At 37.2% G+C, this 22,820-nt stretch overlaps 2 protein-coding genes across 6 annotated transcripts in view; one reads left to right on the top strand and one right to left on the bottom strand.

The window, feature by feature from the left end:
- Positions 1-22,820, top strand: part of Gbs-76a (Glycogen binding subunit 76A) — a 104,800-nt gene that overhangs the window by 2,318 nt on the left and 79,662 nt on the right. For 2 of the 4 annotated variants that reach the window (XR_013003274.1, XM_076391960.1), the window contains exon 1: positions 11,828-12,223. Coding sequence is in view for 1 of the 4 variants with exons in the window: in XM_076391957.1 (XP_076248072.1) it covers positions 12,496-12,528 (33 nt within the window). In the remaining 3 variants the exon portion in view is untranslated. Of the gene's footprint in view, positions 1-3,475; positions 3,567-11,827; positions 12,529-22,820 lie in introns of those variants that run through there. The other 2 variants (XR_013003275.1, XM_076391957.1) reach the window with 2 other exon arrangements.
- Aln (divergent protein kinase domain 1C) lies at positions 234-9,726 on the bottom strand. Of its 2 annotated transcripts, XM_076391968.1 has the most exons (5): positions 9,364-9,726; positions 8,457-9,202; positions 4,407-4,567; positions 1,796-2,483; positions 234-1,465 (listed from the first exon to the last, which is right to left on the bottom strand). In XM_076391968.1, exons 2-5 carry the CDS (start codon positions 8,604-8,606, stop codon positions 1,235-1,237), a joined length of 1,230 nt encoding a protein of 409 aa, XP_076248083.1. In that variant the 5' UTR covers positions 8,607-9,202; positions 9,364-9,726; the 3' UTR covers positions 234-1,234. The 2 variants fall into 2 exon arrangements, with proteins under 2 accessions (XP_076248083.1, XP_076248086.1); XM_076391971.1 differs by lacking the exon at positions 9,364-9,726 and having other exon boundaries at positions 8,457-9,225.

Genomic DNA, 22,820 nt, shown 5'->3' with positions numbered 1-22,820 from the left:
TAATAGCTATATTTTCTGATTTTTAAAGTTTCCCAAAACTTTATTAGCTGTACGGTATAATTGAAAATGATTAATAATTAAGTAAAAATGATTCGTAATTATATTTCCTGAATTTTTAAGTTTTATTAGATATCTAAGTGTAATTCAAGACAATGATTATTTATTTAAAAATAATGGAAGAAATAATATATGGAACAATAGAAATCACTTATTGTTGCTGAAAATATTTTATTGTATCTATTTCTGAATTGTTTAAATTTCAAGAAAATTTCAGATTCTAAATTTGTTTTTCTAATTACTTTTAGTTTTAACGATTAAATTTAGAACCTATTATTATATTATACTACAAATTCCAAAATTCTAATAGAATAAAGGAAACAGATGAAATTTAATAATAATATTTTTAATGATACAATATTAAATTATATAAGTATCTATCATTATTTACGTTTCGTAAATTTCGCGTTCTGCTAAAATTATTTTAATGCCTTTGCCTTCTAATTAAGCGTATCAGGTGAACTTAAAGTATGATTGCAATTAAGTCATGTAGTAGTTCGTATTTGTGCTCGTTGCTAATAATGATTTCTTTTTTTAGAACTTCAATCCTTATTACTATCACTAGCCTCTAATGGTCACTTATTTCCCTATAGTATCTTTACAGTATAAAGTTTAGTCGTTTCTCTTTCTCAAATTTATAGAAAGTTACAAAGCCCTCGATACAGTTTCGTCGCATGTATTCGATGCAAGGAATTTAAATCCCTCAAATTGTGCATGAGATTTTATTTACCCTATTCGTCCAAAATGTACGTAAACAAATTTGCAAGGCAGAGATGATTATAAATTAAGCCGCGATATTTGATTGTGGAAGATTGATTCGTTTATGTATAGGGTGTCTCATTTTAACTTATAACATATCGCTAAAAACTATTCAAACGATAATAGATTTCAGTTTTACTGAAATTCTATGTCTTTCCATACCCTTGTATTACTAAAATATAAAATGAGACAGTATCTATCAACATAATATTAAATATTATATTTTTTAATATTTAATTATATTTCGCCATATGTATAATACTAATGTGATTTATATATATTAATTTCTATTGCAGTGGATTTTGGATAGCCTCACAGCAATTTATTACATCATTTTTGAAGCGTATTCATGAGCAAATTAAAATGAGACACTCTGTAAATAAACCGTGATCTCATTCTACTCAGTTTAAAAAAGTCTCTACACAGAAGCTGCAACCTCTTGTTCCATTTCGTGTAGCATATTGTACAATCGCATCTTCAGACTGTCTGGCACTGCAGCACGTGGCAAATGTTCGATGTCGTTGCCTGGGTTTGCGCAGTGTCGCAACATTACTGCCAGTGTGCTGGTAGTGTGCTCGGACATGAGTAGTCCCGGAATTATGAGAGTCCCTGAGAGAGTCCAGCCGAGGAATATCTTCTCGCATATAATCTGAAACCCCATAAATTATTACATAATAGCTGCGTGAGTTCTGTTTGAATGCAGTAATCGTTATATCAATCGACTTCATTAATTCAGCAGTGGATAGAATGGTTCCTTATTATTTATAACTTTACTTTTCTTCAAAAAAAGGCACATGCAACTATTTTAATTAATATTTCATAAATTGTTGTCCACAAGGACTCAACACTGGCTATCAGGCATGCTCGGTTTGGCATGTCTTATAAATTGGCAAGAACTCATTAAAAACTGAGCATTGCGCTCAGGGAGTTCTCCTCGCGGGTCAAAGTATAAAGCTACTAAATCGACTCCAAAAATTACCTGTAAATTATTGTTCATGACTGGTGATTCGCAGTGCTTATCCTTCGAGCAGATCGATCTACAGTCGAAGTAGTCGCAGTCCTCGTGCTTCTCACAGCTCTTCCTATCTGCCGTAATACGGCTGATAATCGTTTTGGGGAACACAGCGTCCAGATCGAGGAACTTGAGTTTTTGCCCGCCCAGGGGCAGCCCGAAATGGTTTATCTTCACGTCGCAGAGATGAATCGGCTCAGGGAAGTTCGAATCGAGTTCTTCGAGCAGGTCCAGGATCATCACGGCCAGCTTTAGCCGTTTCGCCCATTCTGGCTTCGAATCAGACAACGCGAGCACCGTCGTGGGCGTTTCGATCGGTCGCACGTACTCGACAGCGTAGAACGTCCCGCACGTGCCAATCAGCTGAGGAAAAATGTCCTTGTCCTCGTAGAGGATGCTCATCAGGTACTCGTTCTCCTGCAGCAACGGCCAAAGATTCTCCATCTCGAGCTGTCGTCTTCGGGGCTCGGTTTCGACACGGTGCGTACGTAGCCGCGCCAGCCTCTCTAATTGATGCTGCGACAGCGTCACGTTCAGTTTGCTAACGACGAGATCCTTGATCATGCCGGCGAAGTCCGTTTCAGATGGGTAGTGCTTCGTGCCTGACGCGTCTGTCCAGAACAACGACTCGAATTGCTCTGCTGGAGTCTTCGTTCTGAAATTGAGAAAGCCAAAGACTCGTGGAAGCTTAACCCTGGAATAGCACACTGAGATCTTTCATAGGCTAGCAAAATACTGATTCTTGTTACTCTACTGTAATGCAGGGTGGTCCACTTAAGTAAGGTTACCTAAGTGTCCCTTTTTCTAATTATGATGACATAACAAATATTTTACATGCAATTTCAATGGTATCGGGAGATCAGTATACTGCAAGGAATGTATTTTTTCAGGGTCCCAAATAAAATATTTTTTATAGTGCAGATGTTTTCTCTGTGTGCACTGTTGCTCATATTTTTAGTACATGTCAATTTAAGAAATTGTTATTCAATTTATATAAAGAATTTATATTTTCAGTGGTCATTAAATATTATCACGTTATTTTACAATGAAATGGTATTTATTTAAATTTGAAAAAATACAGACATTTGAATTGTAGTTACGTGATTGTTACTGCGCATGCACCTAGTCACGTGATTGTTTCTGCGCATGTCCTTAGTCACGTGACTACTACTGCGCATGCACGGTCATTTCTGTTTCCTCGTCACTCTTCAAGTGTCGAGAGCGTCTCCTAGTTTTTATTTGTTTTTCCAAAGAACAAACGTTTAATTCTTCGTTATTTAATTTAACTTATATTTTCGAAGCTTTAGTGTTTCGGTTTTGTGTGTTTTCGTGTAAAAAATTTGTTTATTGTGCGATGGAGGAAGCTCTAAAGCAGAGAATTATTGGCAGAACTTCTTGTCAAGTAAATTGTACGGTAATGCATGTAATTTTAATTGTTGTATATAGTTTTAAGAATTAATGCACAAGCTAGCAAACATAATATAATTTCACCTGTAGAATGATGACACGAAATAAATTCATTTACATTGTTATTTATCGATTACAATGGATTTTCTAGAATCTTTATTTGAAGACAATTTCTTATGTGCATATTAAGTCAAGAAAAAAAGTGTATAAAATGTAATGTATAATATTTTTATTTTCCAGGTGCAGAGAGAGAATTGGAAAACGGAAGACTTGATCTATCTCTTACATTTTGTATTCAGAGGAACTTGAAACGAATTTTTATCAATGCAAGGTACATATTATATTTACTGTGTAATGAATTGACTGGGCAGGAAACTAACGTGAGTACAGAATATTACATATTTTAACAAATGTTTATGGTTAAATAATTATTATGCTGTTAATTGAACGATCTATATTATAATATTGTATATATATATTCATATTGGTGCATTTGTTATGAATCATCATAATTTAGTATTTCAAATAATTTGTTCATTTTTACTAAATAACATGACTAATAGTCATGTTTAGTACATTAATTCGAAAATTAATGTACTAAATGTGTATGGATTTTTTTACTAGTTTATCACTGTGACTAGCAGTGGTTTTTTGTACGATAATTGATAAATTAATAATATCAGCGAATCTACAAGTTATAAATTGTGACTTATAGATTTTTATTACATGAAGGATTTCTACAATTTCACAAATTATAAATTAGATGACTGATATTAGTGCATTTTATAATGGCTATAAGATCAATAGTTTTAATTACAAATGAATTTATTTCTTATTCTAACAACTATATGGACTCTGATTAGTCATTAACTATTCTTGTGTATTTTGACTTGTAACATTACAAAGGTGCTTATACATTAGCGCGACAAGCATTCCGTGACTTGTCCCCTAATTTATAGGCACCTTAGAAGGAAGAACCTCTAAGGTACAGTGGCCAGACGCTTGGTTGCTCCGTCTGAGTCTTATTATTGCTCATGAAGTATGATACTCTCTGTAAGTGTACATTGCTGAGTATCTCGTTGGGAAGGACCCTTACTCTCCAGAATTGAATGTAACCCAGAGGGTGTTCTTCCAATTATTTTGGATAGTACGTATTGCGAAAGGAACGAACCTGGAAGCCTTGAATACGAGACGAGTTGTTTCCCAGTGTGCAGAGAAGACAGCTTCTTTGCCAGCGTGCAGAGTTTCGCACGCGAGCGAATGAATTCCCCTTTCGGCGCATAGAGGATCGCATAAGATTCCAATTGCAGCTCCCTTTCTGTGCGTACTGCACTGAAATGAAAATTATGATCAGGTACTGTGAGGATATTGTGCCAAGCATGAAAGGAAAATGCTTATAGAGGAGATGGTAGAGTTTCAGTTTAAGATGGTTGAATTTCTATAGTATTCGTATGTATTACGAATTTCTTTTGCACGTGTGGGTGCGTAACTTTACATATCTCGTTACTCATTTTATTGTAAAATTCCTTCCAGGATGAGGGAAAGTTATTGTGACTAGATATTTTGTAGGGGGTTTCTCCATAAAGACATAGAATAAAGGCATAGAAGAGTTTAGAGAACGGGTTAGTTGCCACTGTAAAGCATATTTATGCATCTGAACTCTTATTATGAAAGACAAGCACTATTTTATGTTTTAGATCACCGCTCAAAATTTCGTTATTAAGATTAAAATTATTGTTCTGGCCGGGTCAGATTTCTTCCATAGTTATTGATATTGTCAAGTATCACTCACTGTGTCGAGGGTCGATATTTTTCAATTTAAGTACCAGTTGCCCTACATTTGTGTTCTCAGTGAATGCTCGTGTAGGGCAAAGATACTCGATAAATTGTCCATTCATGAACGAACTTTCAAGGCATTCGCAATCAGGCTCAACAGAAAGGAAGCCCATGACAAGGATATAACTTACATCGTGAAATTCGTTTAAGAGTACATGTCGATCGTGACACCATAAAATGTCTCCTTCATCGTATTATGATCATTTAAAGAGAATATTAATTTCGCGCGTTCATTAAACATTCAATTGTATAACTTTAGTTGAAAGCAGGATAAACTTCTTCTAGAGCTATACTATTTTATACAATACACCCTACATAAAAAACTTTATTTTGGACACTATAATTCAAAAACATCTTGTATACAAAAAAGTTTCCAGGATTACTTTATTCTTCACTTCTGATCTTGACTGATGCTACACTGTCTGGATCTACTCCAAAAGATGAACACAGAATTAAGTATCACTTCCTAGAAGTGGCAAACATTCGAATTCTTCTTGTATTTGTATTTCCTCTGAAAAATACGATGGTAGAGAGAAAAAAATATAAATATATGCATGTGTGTATATTAATTGGAAGGAAAGGAATTTCGTGGGTGGACTGTTCAGCCATGTCGTGAAACATTTACGTTCGATCCGTAGATGTTCGAGCATCGCTGGAATGAGAGCAATAAAAGTGAATTATTCTCTTGTTGCGTGGGTGGTGGTCGCGTTACCGTACAGCACGCGTATATTCCCGCATGTAGATCGTTTGCGTGCGTGCGTACACGTCTGGATCCGTACATACACGGCGAACCATGCACACGGTATTTTTAGTCGACGTGACTGCCATGATGAGAGGATTTCTCGTGTAGAGTCGGCCTCCATAACATGCGTGTCACGCGCCTTTAAACACGGTAACATCCGAGTAGCTTATCGAATGTACCTCTCAAAAGCCATCTACTTATCTGGGACACATACATTATCGGCTGAAAAACGATTTAGATTCGTGATTTTTCCAAAGACTTCAATTGTGCGCTGATTAAGGTACAAGAGATAGAGGTTTGTAGGAGGTTCAAACATGGCGCCATTGTGAATGATTTGAACATAACTTTACTCTTATTCTTAGAATGTTATTCTTCTTTAGCTATATAATTTTCCAATGTTTATAAATACTTCCTCAATTGAAATAATTTTTGTGAGGAATACCATTAGTCAAACTGGAGTGACAACAATTTCAAGCGTTTAATATGTTTTTTTGCTTTGTACTATGAATATTTCCAAATATAGGATCACGAAATTTTTGCATAATATGATTTAGGTTTATTGAATATAAAATACTATGACTACTGTTGTGACTAATGATTCTATATCTATAGTATTCAGTGTAGTCTACCAGTATTTACGACTTTCTTTAATTTGTCAACAATGTTGCAAACTGAGAAGCATTAAAGAGTGATAATTTTGCATGAAGAGCATCCAGTAGCGTTTTTTTTTCGCGACCTCGTGTGCGTGTTGGATAATGCATTACGTAAATGGTGTCGTTCTTAATATTCTAGCACGATAGTGTGGCTTGAATGTAATGAGTAGCGACACTAAGCTGGCATTCAATACAGCTCCCCTGTGTACCTTGATGCAGCTGATCCCGATAAATCGAATTTATAACCACAATCAGTGGATTTTTATTTATCAGAGAGGGTATGTTAATCCACTTATAATCAGCGAAAGAACGATAATCTCTTAAGCTGTATTAGTGGATGAGACTTTCCAGTGATTGTAACTAAGAAATTATTTGATGCATTGAAATGTCGATGCAAGTTTGAGAATAAATGGGGGAATTATTGGATATATTTTAAAATTAAATTCTATTGAAATGTAGATTAAATTAGTATGTTATTGTAAAAAGTGTTAGAGAGTAGTGGAGAGTATTATGTTCCTCTTTGCTTGTGGAAAGTACTTGTATTATGCCCACTTATAGTGGGCATTATTTGTTGAATATTTGTGAATTTTGTTTTCTATTGTGTTCAATTTTTCTGGGACAGTAGTAAGACAAAAATTCCTTTGTAATACCCTAAGCTGTTTTGCTTCGTTATAAGTACAAGTTTAATGATTAGTTGTAGATATCTTGCGTGAGGAATGTTAATCCACTCGCGGTAAGAGGATGAAGACCCGAACTGCATTTAAGAACATTTGTTGTGGCTACTAGTTTTTATAGGGCAGAAATAAAATTCATTAAAAATTTTAAGTAATGATGAAAGAATAAAACAAATCATAGATGATATTTGAAAATAGAAATTGTAACTTATGAAATGAAACCATAAAATATTAAGACTCTGGCAAATTTCAATGTATTCCATTATCCTATTACAAACCAAATTCTCACAATAAGAAATCTAATTTTGTAGAAATTTTCCAATAATATTCTTCCATAATTTTTTGTATTATTTGCCTTATAGCACTTTAATAGTTATGACACGTGAATATTCACTGCATAATATCCACTACAAGCACTCTTCACGCAGAATTGTCATGACAAATAGCTAACTCTACAACCTTCTGTACAAACTAATAACACATCAGAATGACTCAATCATCATTACATACATTCTCATTTACAACTCCACAACTCATATTCCAAAAGAATCCGGATCGTATATCTGTGGTTGCAAGGCAAAATGTCCTAAGTCACATATTTTTGTTTTCGAGATATCAGCGTTTAAAGTTTTCAATTTCAGTACTAAACCTTCATCTTTAAGTGTCTTTTCCTCTTTCTGAAAATATAAATTCTATATTCTAGATCTCAATTGGGTCTTTTTTAACTTAAATTTTTCGAAAACGTTACGTAGATCATTTCGCCTTATAGTCACAGCTCTAAAGCCTCGGATAAAATATAAACCCGCGATACCCAAGGACTCCCTAAGCCCCCATCTAACAATAGAGAGGCCTCCTATTGGAGAAACCTCCAATCGACTAAAACTCGACAGGAAGCATCGAAAAGTAAACAGACCATCTGCCTATCCGATCCGAGAACAATGTCCTATCGAAGCGAGTCGGCAACCGCAAACGTCGAAAAATCGGTGTCCTTTACCCTCACAATCACAACAAACCTGCGGTCGTTGGGTTCGTAAACACAAGACTACGCACAGTTCTCGTCCGACTTTCGGTCAGGCAGGCAGGATCGCGAAATTGGCACGGGACCCAGTCCGTTTCGTGCAGGTCGTGAGGGCGCGTGCGTCTCCTTCCCTTCTTTCTCTACCCTCGTACCAAACCCTCGGCGCGCTCAACCCCGTGTCTCGCGTGTGATCCTCTCGCAGCGTGTTACGCACGGCGTGCGTCGAAGGGCAATGTGAAACGCGTTTCTCTCCGTGTCATTGTGCGTGAACGCTAGATCTCGCGAGGGGGCTACTCACCACGTTGGATACGTGTCGCCAGGCCTCGAGGTTCGTGCACATAATACCCCAGTGGAGCAGCAAGTAGACGACGAACAGGAGCGCCGTGAAGAGGAAGATCGTGGCCACTTTGTAGTGGTACATGAAACCGGGCAACCGTCGGACGTTCATGGTCCTGCGGGCCTCAATCTCCTCAGGTAAGCCCACCACCGTGAACGTTCAAGGACGTACGTTTCCACGAGTGTTCTTTCTTTTTTTTTTTTTTCCCTTCCTCGACGTCGATGTCGCCACCGAGCTGGCTCGCGTTCACGGGTCCCTGGATGATCGCCGTCGACGTCCGCGGCGGCGCATCGTGTCTCTCGCTTTTGGGTTTAATTTCGTGATCGACTCATCCGCAAGCTGGCCGAGGCTCGTCGCGACGCGCTTCGCCGACCGAGCGGTGCCGTACCGTTGTGCCAATGCGGCATAATCTGCGGCACACGCGAGGCGTCGCGACGCTGCGCCCCTCGCGGCGAATCTCGCCGCTGACGGCCCCTGCGCAGGCCCGCGTGCAATCGAGACGGTCGAATTCGAATTTGTCGTCGTTTCGCTGACGAGATCGGGGGCTTGATACGATGTTGCGGGGTTGGGTGTACACAGTTCAGGTTTTTTGGGCTCTTAACCTTTTACCTTTTCGATGAGACTGGTTCTGCGAGGATGTGAAGTGTGTTGGTGCTTGGGATCGTAGAGATGTTTTGGGGAGTATTGGTTTATGTTGTTCCACGTGTCTGTGTTGTAATGAATAATATATTTTATGTCGAGAGATACTATATCTCGTATGTTCAGTACTTTATAATTTCTGTATACCAGTTCATCCATTATTTTTGAAGAGATTTATTATGTTTATTATACAATTTTTTAGAATCTTTATATAAAAGAACTTACTCACCAGATTTAAAATGATTGAGTATGCTTGTTTGAACTAGACACACTGTATAATGTTGTTTGATATATTTTTGTTATGTAAAGTTCGTTATTCAGTTTGCATTTTTCAAGAGCAAATTATGATATAAATGTTATAAGTTAGATTTTAGGAAGTTGAGATTCCAGGAGAATCTTCTGAGAAGTGTCTGAGGTAGCTAGTCAGTGGCACGTGTGCTAATCTTGGCACACCAGAGGTTACTGATGGATGGAAAACTCTGATACATAGTGAACTGTGTATCAAGTGAATATTCCTTCTGTTTGCTCTACACTGGAGTGTTTTCATTTTAATATTTTTATGAATATGTTATTATTAGACGAAAGTAAAATAAAATAAAATTCTACCAGGTGAAGTTTAATTAAACAAAGCATCCTGATACTCGTAATTGTTAATAATCACAATTCTCACTCAGCTTTCAAAAAGTCTCATAGTTTCACAAATATTTTTCACAGAGTTTATCACAATTAATTTTGGAAATGCTATTCACTTTTTCAGTAACAAACAGAAAACAAAAGAGAATTTTGTCGGTACCACGAACACTTATTTCACTGTATTTCCGTAATTAGTGATTACGTAACTCTATAACTGCTATAGGATTTAATTGAATCGCGTTGCATTACTCGAAAGAAGTTTGCACGCACTCACACATATCATAAATTGAATTTGAAAGCTTGCTCAACGAAAGTTTTGTGTTCACGCGCGGCGTCTTGCTGCTAACTGCTCCATCAGTCCCAGCTATTGAATTTTTTCCTGATGCATCATCGTCATCATCATGCACATGCATGCTAGGCTTTTACGAGCGTGTAGACTTGCCGCGAATAAAGTGAGCTTTTAATTGGACGCCCCGGCTGGTGCTGCCTCCTTTGATTCACCGTCGTAGCATAGTTACGTTGGTTACTTAGTTCCATAAAAATAAAAAATTATGAAAACGATGAATCAATTTCTTTATATTACATTCCATTCAACCTTTTAATTTATGACGTTTCTTGAATTAAGATATTCTGTACAATATCTTATACAATATTCGTTGTAATTCTGATGTAATATGAGGAGTTTAATTTATTATTTGCATAGTTTGTTACTATATAAGATAGTAGGTGTAAATGTGTCAAGGGAAGTTAGAAAAAAAAGGAAATAATATACGTGGTTAAACTTAGTTTTTTATAAATGGAGTAAGATATCGTGTCAGTATTGTAGAGATAGAAATAGAAGATAATTTGATCTCGTGCACAGTGCATATATACAATATTTATTCCAAACATGCGTTACAGAGAGGTCGCAAAAGTATGTGAACGCTTAGAGATAGATGGACAATTGATCTTTTCACATCTAAACATCGACAAATTTAGTCGATGGTAAGATATCGTTAAGTCAATTTCGTGTTTAATAGAACCTGAAAGGAACAAAAAGCGCATTTCACGTGGGAAAAGAAGGGGCATTTCAAACATGATGTAGAGATCTAAGAACTGATTCTGTTCACTCCATTTCTCTACTATCTCCTAAAAATTAAGGTTGCTTAATCAATCCACATAAAAGCAGAATTATGTGCGCTATATTCTGGAGGGGTTGCCTATTTCCACTTGTCTTCTCATAAAAATTATGATCGTCTAAATAATCTATATAAAAACAAAATTATGTGGACATTATTCTAAAAAAAATTCTTAACCCTTTAACAACAGGTGAAGAACATTTACGTCTTTCTGCAATCAGTACCTTCGGATCAGAGATGAGAATTTACGTCTCTTTCACTTACATCGCAAATTTACTAGGAACAACGTTAAATTTGAAAGAAACCATTCCGACCCTTAACGCATTAGGCCCCAAAATTGCGTAAACGTATCATTTCATTCTGAATTTGTTATTGAATTCTATTTTTTCATGTTACTGTTATGAAAGGGAATATGAGGCATTAGCTTCATATTTCTCCTCTCTGATCAAAACTGTAGATCGTTTTAAGAACAGAAAAAATTGAAGTATTTATAGCACTAGAGTATCCCAGTAACATATAAGCCATGGATTTTCTTCATTTAGTGAGCATCTATACAGTGCCTATTATCCTAAAATGTCTCTTTCATCCCTGCAAAATAATGAACAAGATTCACAATATATAAAACCTACAAATCCAAACCTTTCAATAATGTTGCATTTACGCAATTTTAGACCTCAACGCGTTAAACTGCAAACCCCTAAAATCGAGCAGCTCGCAAAGCAGCGTCCCTAAAGCAGCAGAATCCCGAGGTACGTGACAGCGGCGGTATCCCGCGGCTATGTTTAAACCCAGTCCCCAATTGAACCTTTCCCCTCCCTGGCTCCGCCAGCCAGTCAGCTCGGTCGTGGTTAGAGCGCGATGCGTCCGCGGGCCTCGCGGTCGCGCGAATTCGTGGGCAGTTTCCAAATCGCGCGCGGTCGCGCGTATCGCGAAAGAGGGACGCACCTGCATGCCGCTGCTCGGCGCGCAGCTGCGACCTTCGACGCCCTTGTGCCGGCGATCGTGCAGCGCGACGCCCGTCCTCGTCATTTTTACGCCGGACGTACGCACGGCTACGCGGACCTCTCGTCACGTCGCCGCGAGCGTTGCGACGCACATCGCCGACGCGCTCCACCCGACCGGTACCTCGGTCCGCGGGCTCCCTCGAGGAAAAGTGTGCCCCATCGCGTGCCCCATCGCGTGCCCCATCGCGTGCCCCATCGCGTGCCCCTCCGTGTGGGCGACGTCCCAGCGTCGGTGCTTGTGGTAGGAGGACCCGCGACCTCGGACCGTGTCACGAGGGTGCATCCCGCTTTCGACCCTCTGGAAGGGGCAGCGAAAGGATCGTCTGGCAAGTAGGTGAGTGGCCCCGCTGCCCGATAGATTGTTTGTTTACCCACCACGAGGCTCGCGTACCTGCGCATTGGGGGTGGAACGACGCCGAGGACTTTAACCTTAATTTCGCCGAGCTTTGATTATTGATGCTCGAGTGAGCGTGCTTGGAATGAGATGACCGTCGGAGGGGGAGCGTGTGATCGCTGGTGGCAGCGGATGCGGTGGGTTCGAGGTGGCGCGAAGGGCGAGTTTCTGGTGATTTAATGTGAAGATTGTTTGGGAGAGTGGGTTCTGTGATGAAAGTGGGACAGTGGAGGCTGAAGTCTCTGGTGAGCGTGATTTGAGATTTGATTTTGGGGTTGGACGGGGACGGAGACTTTGGTTGGTGAAGTAGGAGCACTTGCAAATGTCAGATAAATGGCAGATTATTCTTGGCTGTTTGAGTTATTTGACGTGGGTGGGGTTGAGTGTGCGGGGTTGGTAATTTATTACTGCTTAGTTTTGGAGCGTTTATTCTTTACTGAGCAGTAGGTGATACAGAAATGTTGATTTTAATTGAAAAATTATCTTTGTGTTGGTGGATTAATATTTTATTTGTATGTATTGGGACTTCTGTTGTGAAAGACTTAGTTAACGAAAAATTAATATCTGTGAGGGAATAACAGGAATGTTATAAAGAAGAATAAGGTTTATATTGCTAGCCTTGTTAAAGGTTTCAACCTGTTTCTTCATTAAATTGCGAAACATGTTCAACTCTGTGAAGGAAAATATGTCACTAACTCAAAAATTTCAAGCGATTCTAAGTCGATGACGAGGAGCTGGTTTAAAAAATTTGATTTAATAACATTTGGAGATAGAGGTTTATGATTATTGGTTGGTTGTGTTTTCGTAAGGAGTGGTTGATCTTGTTTTGAGCGTCCTCGATGTAGTGAGTGATTCTTGCGTCAGCGATGGGGGATTAAATGTCAGCGGAGGAATCAGTATTATTTATTATTTTTAGTTTAATTTTTGATTGCTTTTTGAAGTGATTTTTCAGAGGTTGTCAATTGTTTTGAGATTTATCATAGGAAACCATATATAATATACTGCCTATATTGTATTTGAAAAGGAAAATAAATTATCTCACATTTTTCCTTAAGACTTCAGGTTTTAGTAAAAATATTGTCTGTAAATTTATTCATTAAAAGTCAGGATTTGAAGGACATCACGTGATATTGAAAGTGTTCAGTAATTTATGTTGGTAGCAAGGTTAGTGTATGATATTCTTGTGTGATAATCTTGTGACGTCATGTACAACAGATATCAATGATTTCAACCAAATCCACTTTCATTGAAATTTTGCTCCCCATATTCCTTGACGTTTTCGTAATATACGTACCACGCATAAAAACACGTCACATCGCAGGGGCGAGACTATAAATACCAACGTAAGGAACGCGCACGTGATTGAATCGGATGTATATTTTCGCGCGCACTATTATTTTCCTGTTACGTAACAATTATCTTTGGTGACTGTGTCATCGAGGACTTTTCTTTAAGTAAAATTTCTACCATTATCAAACGTTTAGTCAAAAAGTGTCCAATGAAAATAGAACTCTGTTTAACCCTCATCTGTCCCTGGTGTTAATTTTATAGTCGTCTTACTCTGGAAGGGTGCCCTGCACATCGCTTTGTTATTTGTGACCAATGTGAAAAGTGTATCTAAAATGTTCTTTATTTTATATAAAAGAGACTACCCGTTTAACTTTATTTATGCTTTTATTATAGGTACTAATTCATTACCATTGTGTTAATTTGACATCAAGGATCAAATTAAGTTGAGTATGGTTGATTGTTATCACAATGTGATTTCAAAGTTGCGCATACACGTGGAGCAATGGTACCAATTACTGTATGTTGACCAATTGCTGTGCTCCTATTTTATTTCCACATGTAACAAATAGTAGCAGTTTCAGATTGAAAAGATTTGATTTCATTAAAAAGACGTACCTAAATGTTTTGTATTATATATGAAAATAAAAAGGGGGACAGGGTAATCAATCGGTCAACGTACAGTAATTGGTATTCTTACCCTACACTATAGCTAAACATTTTTTAAATGTAAGACTTTAACATATGAAGCAATGTGAGTATATAATTTTATAGAATTTTTGAGTTTTTTTAGCACATTCTGCTTTAATTTATATTTGAATATTTGAATATTTGAATATTTGAATATTTGAATATTTGAATATTTGAATATTTGAATATTTGAATATTTGAATATTTGAATATTTGAATATTTGAATATTTGAATATTTGAATATTTGAATATTTGAATATTTGAATATTTGAATATTTGAATATTTGAATATTTGAATATTTGAATATTTGAATATTTGAATATTTGAATATTTGAATATTTGAATATTTGAATATTTGAATATTTGAATATTTGAATATTTGAATATTTGAATATTTGAATATTTGAATATTTGAATATTTGAATATTTGAATATTTGAATATTTGAATATTTGAATATTTGAATATTTGAATATTTGAATGTTTGAATATTTGAATGTTTGAATATTTGAATTATTACAATGACTTACAAAAGTGTTGAACAAACCCGCTTTTTTTAATAGAATATTTGATAAATTGTAATTCAGTTATCAGTGTATGTTCAATGAGAAATATTTACTATTTATCTATTCTGTAGTTTTATCTCCAATAGCAAAGAACAGATTGGGTTATGGAGGGTCAACGAAAGAATGGTTGAGCGAGTGAATCGGTGTTTTTCGAAAGCGGAGTGAATCACAACGCTCTCCGTATTTACCATAAACTTGGCATATCTGGTAACGTGACCGTCTGAATCAATTGTATTTTCGAGCGTCTCGTGTCCCGTGATTTCTGGTAAAATTAACCGCGTTCGATGTTCTCGAATCGTAAGAAAGCAGACAGATCGAAGCTACACTCGAACTCTACTGCTTTCGATAGCTTGTCTAATCGCTCGCACCATTCGCTCTCAGATTTGTCGTTCTCCATCGCAACAGTTTCCCTTCTTTGAGCAGAAACTTCTCGACAAAATTATTGACAACAAATACGAGACCTTATCAGTGTGTCGAATCGAGTGACTTACAGTTCAGTAAAATTTTTCTCGGGAAAGATTAGTCGCCCCACTTTCCATATGATTTTCGTGGGGGTCAGTTGTTAGGATTTACTCTAGTTATATGTACTTACGCGCACTTGATCCAATTCTGAATGCGGTCGAAAGAGCCCGTGTTAATAGAGTGCTCCAGATTCGTATCGCGTTACAGTCTCTTATAAGTGTTAACGTGCGTATTGTGTTTCGACACAGGAGCTTTCTCGAGTGTCGAAGAAATTAATGTAACTGATAGCAGGAAATGTCATATGACTTTTTGTCCTGGCAAACTTTGTTCTTTTAATCATCTGCGATTCAATCCATTCGGTATTGATTGCTGTGACAAGTAACAACAACTATACAAATACAAACGACCTAGAAACTTAGTGCTGAAATCATGCTTGATTAATCACTGGAATTTCATTTATTTATCTGTCATAAATTTAACGATATGAATTAATTATACAGAAACGAACAAGATTTTGATAATTTTTCCTAAATTCAATGTTTCTTGAAATTAATTCCTAAAGACCTTGTTTCATTATTTATTTCATATAGTTTGAATTTAATTCGTAGCAAATATTTGAAGTTCATGATACATTTTCTGTGAAAATTGTATATTAGTCTTTTAATACAATTCTTGTTTAATTCTTCTCACATTTAATTTTAGTTGTATATTTCAGACAATTATTAGTAACACGTTCCACAGCGCGATTTTGTAGCCAGTAGAATGCGTATGTTATGATCAGCCTCGTACTCGTATTTATATTTTTCTTGAAATAATTTTTCATTTGGGTGTAATTTAATTTTATCATTCACAAATAATGTATTTTACTCATATTTTTAATTCTAAGGAGAATTATTTTTTTTTTTAAATTGTATTCGAATAACTCTAACTGTAGTGGAAAATTGTATACACATAAAATGCCAATACTTATTGAGTTTCATTAGATATGGGGCGATTGATTAGTTTGCTTGCATATAAACGGAAATATGGAAATCAATCAATGCTTTTGCCAAGTCTGAGGATTTTCCCTTCTGTTTCCACTATCAAGTCGCAATTAAATGCGTATTCATTCGTGTACAGTGGTATTGTGCCATGTATCGACCACGTGTCGTTTCCTCGCGTGTATGTGCACTTCGATCGTTTAAATAACAGAAGATAGCATTGTTACCGCTATTCTCGGCCACTCCGATTAGCCATCGGGATTTTCCTCACGAGATTGCTGCCTTCGTTGCGGATGTTCACGCGCCTAGCGTCTTGTCGTTGTTTAGAGATCGTTTGTTGATACAAATACGTTATCTTTTCTTGAGTCTTTATTTATTAACCGACAGTTTGGTCTACATAGTGGCACAATAGTTTATAGATAAGCATTTCTCTAGGAATTATATTATTTTCTGTGCAGTTAATAATAACATTTCAATAGGGTTTTTCCTTTTATCATCTAGGAACATTTTGGGTCAGATTTTTTTAACTAAGAAATGATGTTTGGTTTGGGATTTTATGTATTCTTTTCACGTTGATTTGTATGTGTATTGTGTATGTATTGATTTTATTCACAAAAAGCTGAAGCACCTTCTCGAGCCTTCTTACTGTGTTCGTTGAAGAAGATTCTTACGTGCTGGCAGCTATGAAAGATTGCAGATAGACAAATTTTAGTTCTACCATTTTGAAATATCTCCGTGTCGTATGATCGGCATGTGTTGAACGCGTGATAGGTTCGCGTTGCTATACGTACAATCAATCGTATATGCTTGTTGATAGCGTTCACTAAATACCAATCGATTGGTCTCTTAATTGTATTCCGCTGATCGATCGCGGTAACTCTTTAATTTAATTTTGTGATTCGCTGAGAAGCGAGGACAGTCTGAATTTGAATAGTAAATTAGTCGCTTAAGAAGACAGTGATTTGTAGTTGCAACAAGTGGTTGTAGTTAAATCGTAACTTATTTCGACATCGTCAATAAATAACTATTAAACAAATTATTTGTTGATTGGAAATGTTTTTCTAATTTATTATTAACTTCACTGAAAATAATTTTGGATCGAAATTGAGAGCAGCAACAAATGAGATAACAGAATTGATCTATACACCTTGTAACTTAGTATACATTTTTATTATTGCTTATTTAACGTAGAGAAAAGTGGCAGGTATGTAGTAAAACTTAACTGTGAGAAAATGTTAGCTTTTGGCATTTAATGCTTCTACACGGTCGTTTTCTTATATCACAAATAATTTATAGCTTACATTAAAGTCCGTATTTAATCACGCCCCGCGATCTTCATGAACCCAGCCTGATAATTTGAGAGGTTAACGAAGTTTGCCTCAGAAGAATGGGCTTCCTTGATACCAAGACCTTCGTATGATCCCTCACACCTGTTTTACAGGTTGCTCAAAAAAGTGTAATTGATGTTCAGCCGCGAATGAGCGGCTAATCTACCTCGACGTTGCTTGTGTGCAGTCTGGTCGTTCATTAGCTCTCTAACGAGAACCCTATATTAAAAGGGGTTACGATGCCGGAGTTACAAATTTCCTCAAACGCCTTTGCTGCGTGGGAATGTCTCCTTTGACATATTGATTGAAGCGTTAGAAAATACGGTAGACATTCCTCTGTAAAAGTTTTTCCGCGTTTGTGATTTTACAACAAAATATTGATTGGGCAATTTTAAATGATATTTAGCTTTAGCAACAATAATTTGCAAACTTCAGTCATATATATTAAAGTAATAATTATCTGAATAATAAATAATATAAGTAGAGATAGATAAGTAATAAGAGTAATAGTGATTGATTGCTTCATGAGGGTTTACAAAATTAGGCAATTAATATTTAAAAAGGAGTTTCTAATTGGGAATTTTAAGCTAGTTATATACACGTAAAATTTTCATTGTTTTGATCGTACTACATAAGACTAATATCGTCACGTGTAATCGATCCATGTTCTCAAAAAATGGAAAGACTCATTGCTATGAAATTGATAATGGGACAATCACTATGTGTCGCTGTAAGTGGCAGCTAATCAATTTAACAATGAACATCTTTATATAATAGATCCGAATTTTATTCGAAAACCTTAACTGGGCTCCGAAACGAACGTCCTCTTGTATAATCACTGAGCTAAATATCGAGCTATTTTGTATTATACAATTAATGTAATTATTGCAATTATTCACCAAACATACTGCCATTGAAAAAGTATTTAACAAACACAAACATGTTTATTTTAAAGTCCTTGATCGACGTAATTATCAGCCGAAAGTTGAAAAATATGTAAGCAACATGGAATAATAAATTGAAAACTGACGCCGATAACGGACGCGATGACTTTTAATTAAAAAAACACTGCGCTGACATCATTCTATCGTGTCCAGACTGCGATAAACATTACGAACTTATGTATATTACATTAAATAATTCTGCATAAGGTTGATTGCAATTTTTGCTTTGGTGCAAAGTTTGCCGAAACTTAAAAAACAAATATAATATATTTCGCACATAGTTGTCACCAAGTTCAAATGTTACTTTGAATGGCATTTATAACTGGATACTTCGTACAGCCTTCCAAACACGAAGCTTCTCGAATAACCAATTAAATTCATCTAGAGATTCCATTCCTAGATCACAGTGTATACTTTGGTCCACTGCGATTTCGTGAATCTTTCTTAGTAACTTAATAGCGCGAATAACAAAATGTCGAGTCTAGATCTATGTAGTTTCCGTTAGTTCTATTTTCACTAAGTTAGAGCAATGTTTCTCAAACATTTTTAGACTACCATCCTTTTAGGTGCAAAAAGCACAAATACTAATCAATTTTATTTTTACACAAAGTAAAAAAAATTAAATTTTCTTCTTATACAATTTATGTTGATCTGACAGGGTGTAGACTACAATTTTTTAGGAGTCTCTATTTGAATTCAGTTCTGAAAAAATATTCCTCTTGAATAAAAAAGTCCTAGGATTTATCATAGTTTTGATCTAAAGTGACGATACATTTCATAAACAAGAAATACAAATAATACAAATAATTTAGAGAAGAGTCAGATAATTTTGACTTCTTCGTTCCATCCCCATACAATTGAAACGTCCTCAAGATGGCAATGACGTCGACTTTGAGAAACACTGAGCCCAGAGCTTCATCGAGTATCCAATTTCCCTGCAACTGTTCGGCCAGGCCTGTCGGTACACAGAGCCTAGGATGGCAGTAACACGATATCGTAGGACGTCGGTAATCAAGAATAAAATTCGACCCTGCATCTTGCCCCGTGGGTCACGACCTACGACCAGGTGTGTTAGATCTCCCGGCGGAATCCCTCTTAGCGTCTTCAGGTTGTCGACGCGCAAAAAGGAGCAAGCGTCGGTCTTTGATCTTCGCGCTCGAATCGTCGTGGTGGCCTCTCTCTTTTTCCTTCGACCTCTGAACCCCCTTCTGCGTGAGTTCACGCTCACGTTCGTCGAGGGCGAAGCGTGGAAGAAAGCGCGAACGACGACCTCGATCCAACGTCACGTCCTTCCGATTGATCGTGTCAGCCTTTCGTCGACCTTTAAATCGCGCGATTCGTTACGTGGACGCGTCCAGGTGAGTCCACCGAGGGAAATGGGATGCAATTTGTCGGGTTTCTAGCGAATGAAATCGCTCTTTCACGCGAGCCACGAAAGAGTTGATTCCCGAACTCCCGATTAGTTTGACCTCGAAGCCTACAGCGGGAACTGTGGGGACATTGGGTAATTGATTTCGTACTTTTAGCAGGGTAGTGTGACTCTTCTGATGTTTGCACGAGGTGTTGACTTTTTCAAGTTGCCACGCGAAAATTATGGCTTGGCTTCCTATGGGTACCTATGGATTGAAGTATAGAGTCTGGTGACTTTCAAATCAGAGGAATGTCTCGCGTCATGTTTGAACAGTTGTGAAAAGGCTGGGGTATCCATTATTTAATAATCCATTAAGCGCAACTGTTAACTAATAATCCATTAGACTGCATGATAAAGCTAACACCAAAATCTAATTGCAGAACTGATAAAATATCACTCATGAATATCTTGTTATTAAAATTGCGAATCCATGTATTCCAGGAGAGCCATTTAATTGTGTTTAGTCATTTGAACTCGTGTTATCAATCATAGGATATTTTCTGATAGTGTGCCTTTTTCCCCTCCACATGGCGGACGCGATTAAGTCAGCGAAGGTCACCTTGAACCAGAGGGTTGCGCGTTCGATCCAACCTGCTGGCTGGATTCTAGTTCTTGAAAGTCACCCTGAGGCGCAAGCTCCTCCCACAACTCCAGGCTTTGTCTACGCAGGATAGAACAGCTGGGGGTTCGACAGCGTGCAGATTCCACTTATCTCGTCTAGTCCTACGCCGAGCTGTGTCCAATAATGTTCTTATATGGGATTGTGTTTCGCCTAGTTAATGATCGTTTCCTGAAGTTGTTCGAAACGATGGATTCGTTTGTATGGGTCAGTTTTAATTTGCTTTTGGATTATTTGTGTCTGACGTGGGTGAATGATTTGGTGAATTGTAAATGTAAATATTTATTTTTGGAAAGATAGAATGTTAGAAAAGTGAATGACTTTGGTATAAAATTATACGAAAGTTCATAGCATTTAAACGATTTGAAGTATGAGTGAAGTGTTGCTATTTTTCGGTTCATTGAAGGTTGATTGAAATACATTCAAGATCGTGAAGAATCTAGTGAATTGATATTATAGGACTAATGAGGTATGAAAATGTTATCAAGTTCAGTTCTTTTATTAAAATAATAAAAATTATTACATATTTTTGGAATATTTGACTGATTCTTCTCTGCATTGAAAATTTGTCAATACTTTATGTTTATAATAACTAATATTTTTTTTTAATTTAAATTAAACCTCTTAAAGGAAACATACGCATGTGTATGTTTAGTCTATCTTGAATTCATAAATAATTATAATAGATATATTGAAAACTCTTGGGGGGATAGATATTCCCCGAAATTCCCTATTATTTGTTATTTTTGATTTTGGTTTAAGTATATTTTAAATGAATACATTTACAAAATGAAATACAATTATTCTATTCGGCTTTAAAATTTCTCAAGAGGTTAACTAAGGTCAAAATGTTGAAACACTTGTTAGTGTGCTTTTTTTTTATTCAATAACTTCCACCTACAAAGTGACCGCGCGCTTACTGATCCGTAAAAGTAACAAGGTAGTTAACTACGCCTAATTACCCGTATGCTTATTCAGAGACTGTACTCAATTAGCCTTTGACGAGCCAAGTTAGTACCATGTACACTAATCTCTCTTATGAGCTACATGTTTCGTGCTGGTCTATGCCGCAGTATCTGTCGATCCTCTTCTCATTTTATTAGATTTCGTTCACGACTAATTTGCTTCCCCCTCAGCTTTACGAGTGCTCACGTATCACTGTGTGTCGATGCTCGTAGCAAGCTGACGACCTTTTGCTAGCACTAGAAATAGATCTTGCAGGAACAGAGAAAGAGCTACGAAAGTGGTCGAAAGCACTTTGCTCTAAATGGGATCAGTTTTAGAACTTCTCAGCATAAATGTTCGGGGGTCTTAATATAATTAACTTCATTAGGACTGGATTAATATTCCTGCTTTCCTGAAAGGGTTCGAATAATCTAAATTAAGCAACCCCTTCTATACTATAGACATAAACAACTCCTTCCGTGAATCGACGTAAAATATTTGACAAACAGTTGTACTCAAATATGTGTACCCATTATATATCAAGTTCTCAATTTTCATCAATTTTCCTCCAGTTAAACAGAGCAGAAGTAGCTCTCGTATCCAACAGAGTCGAGCAAAAATGTCGAACGAGCAAACACCAGATACAGGTTCCAGGTATGTTCTTTATACCCATCGCCATGAATCTCACCCCCGTTCTCAATTATCGTTAGCCAATGGGTCCACACAGGATTCGTAATTAATTGCGTGCCATCCAGTTGCGCCAATTAAGCGAAACACTCGTTGTGTTTCACTTATAGTTTTCCTCGCGGCGTATCGTCGACGAGTTAATTTTTCGTTATTTATGGCGACCGGGTGATCCTCGTAAGTAATAGCAATTACAAGGGCACGGTATGTTCCCGTGACGTTGGCGGGACCGAGGGCTGATCGTTTCGCTCGTTCATGTGTGCGTACGCCCGTGAGCGCGCACGTACTCGCGCGTGCACGTGCGTAGAGACGTCGCTGGGCCGACGGAGGCTGTAACGGGCAATGACTTCTGGTTACGGCTGACTCTTCCGATGTTGGCATGCGAAATTAACCGTGGCTTCCTTCGGTCGCTCACCGTCGGATTTTGGCCCCTGTTGAACGTCTTGGCGTGCCCGTCACTCTGAAGGGAACATTAGGGAATATTAGGCGTTTCATTTGTGGGGGACCATGAGCAGAGGAAGCAGATAGCACACATGTTACCTTTTTGTATGGAAAGTTCCAATTTAGCTCGAGGATTCCATATTATCACTTTTTTCTTTATATCAAAGCTTCTGTCCTCA

This window comes from Calliopsis andreniformis, chromosome 2 (genome assembly GCF_051401765.1).
Source record: "Calliopsis andreniformis isolate RMS-2024a chromosome 2, iyCalAndr_principal, whole genome shotgun sequence".
NCBI lineage: Eukaryota > Metazoa > Arthropoda > Insecta > Hymenoptera > Andrenidae > Calliopsis > Calliopsis andreniformis.
The sequence above is the reverse complement of the archived record's forward strand: the minus strand, read 5'-3'. Positions and strand labels throughout refer to the sequence as shown.

What these genes read in the sequence shown, in the direction of transcription:
- Aln (XM_076391968.1), bottom strand. Translation starts at nt 8,606, where the DNA reads ATGAACGTCCGACGGTTGCCCGGTTTCATGTACCACTACAAAGTGGCC. An exon ending in GGCGACACGTATCCAACGTG is followed by an intron (nt 4,568 to 8,456) that starts GTGAGTAGCCCC and finishes TTTTCATTTCAG; the next exon opens with TGCAGTACGCACAGAAAGGG. An exon ending in CTCGTATTCAAGGCTTCCAG is followed by an intron (nt 2,484 to 4,406) that starts GTTCGTTCCTTT and finishes TCTCAATTTCAG; the next exon opens with AACGAAGACTCCAGCAGAGC.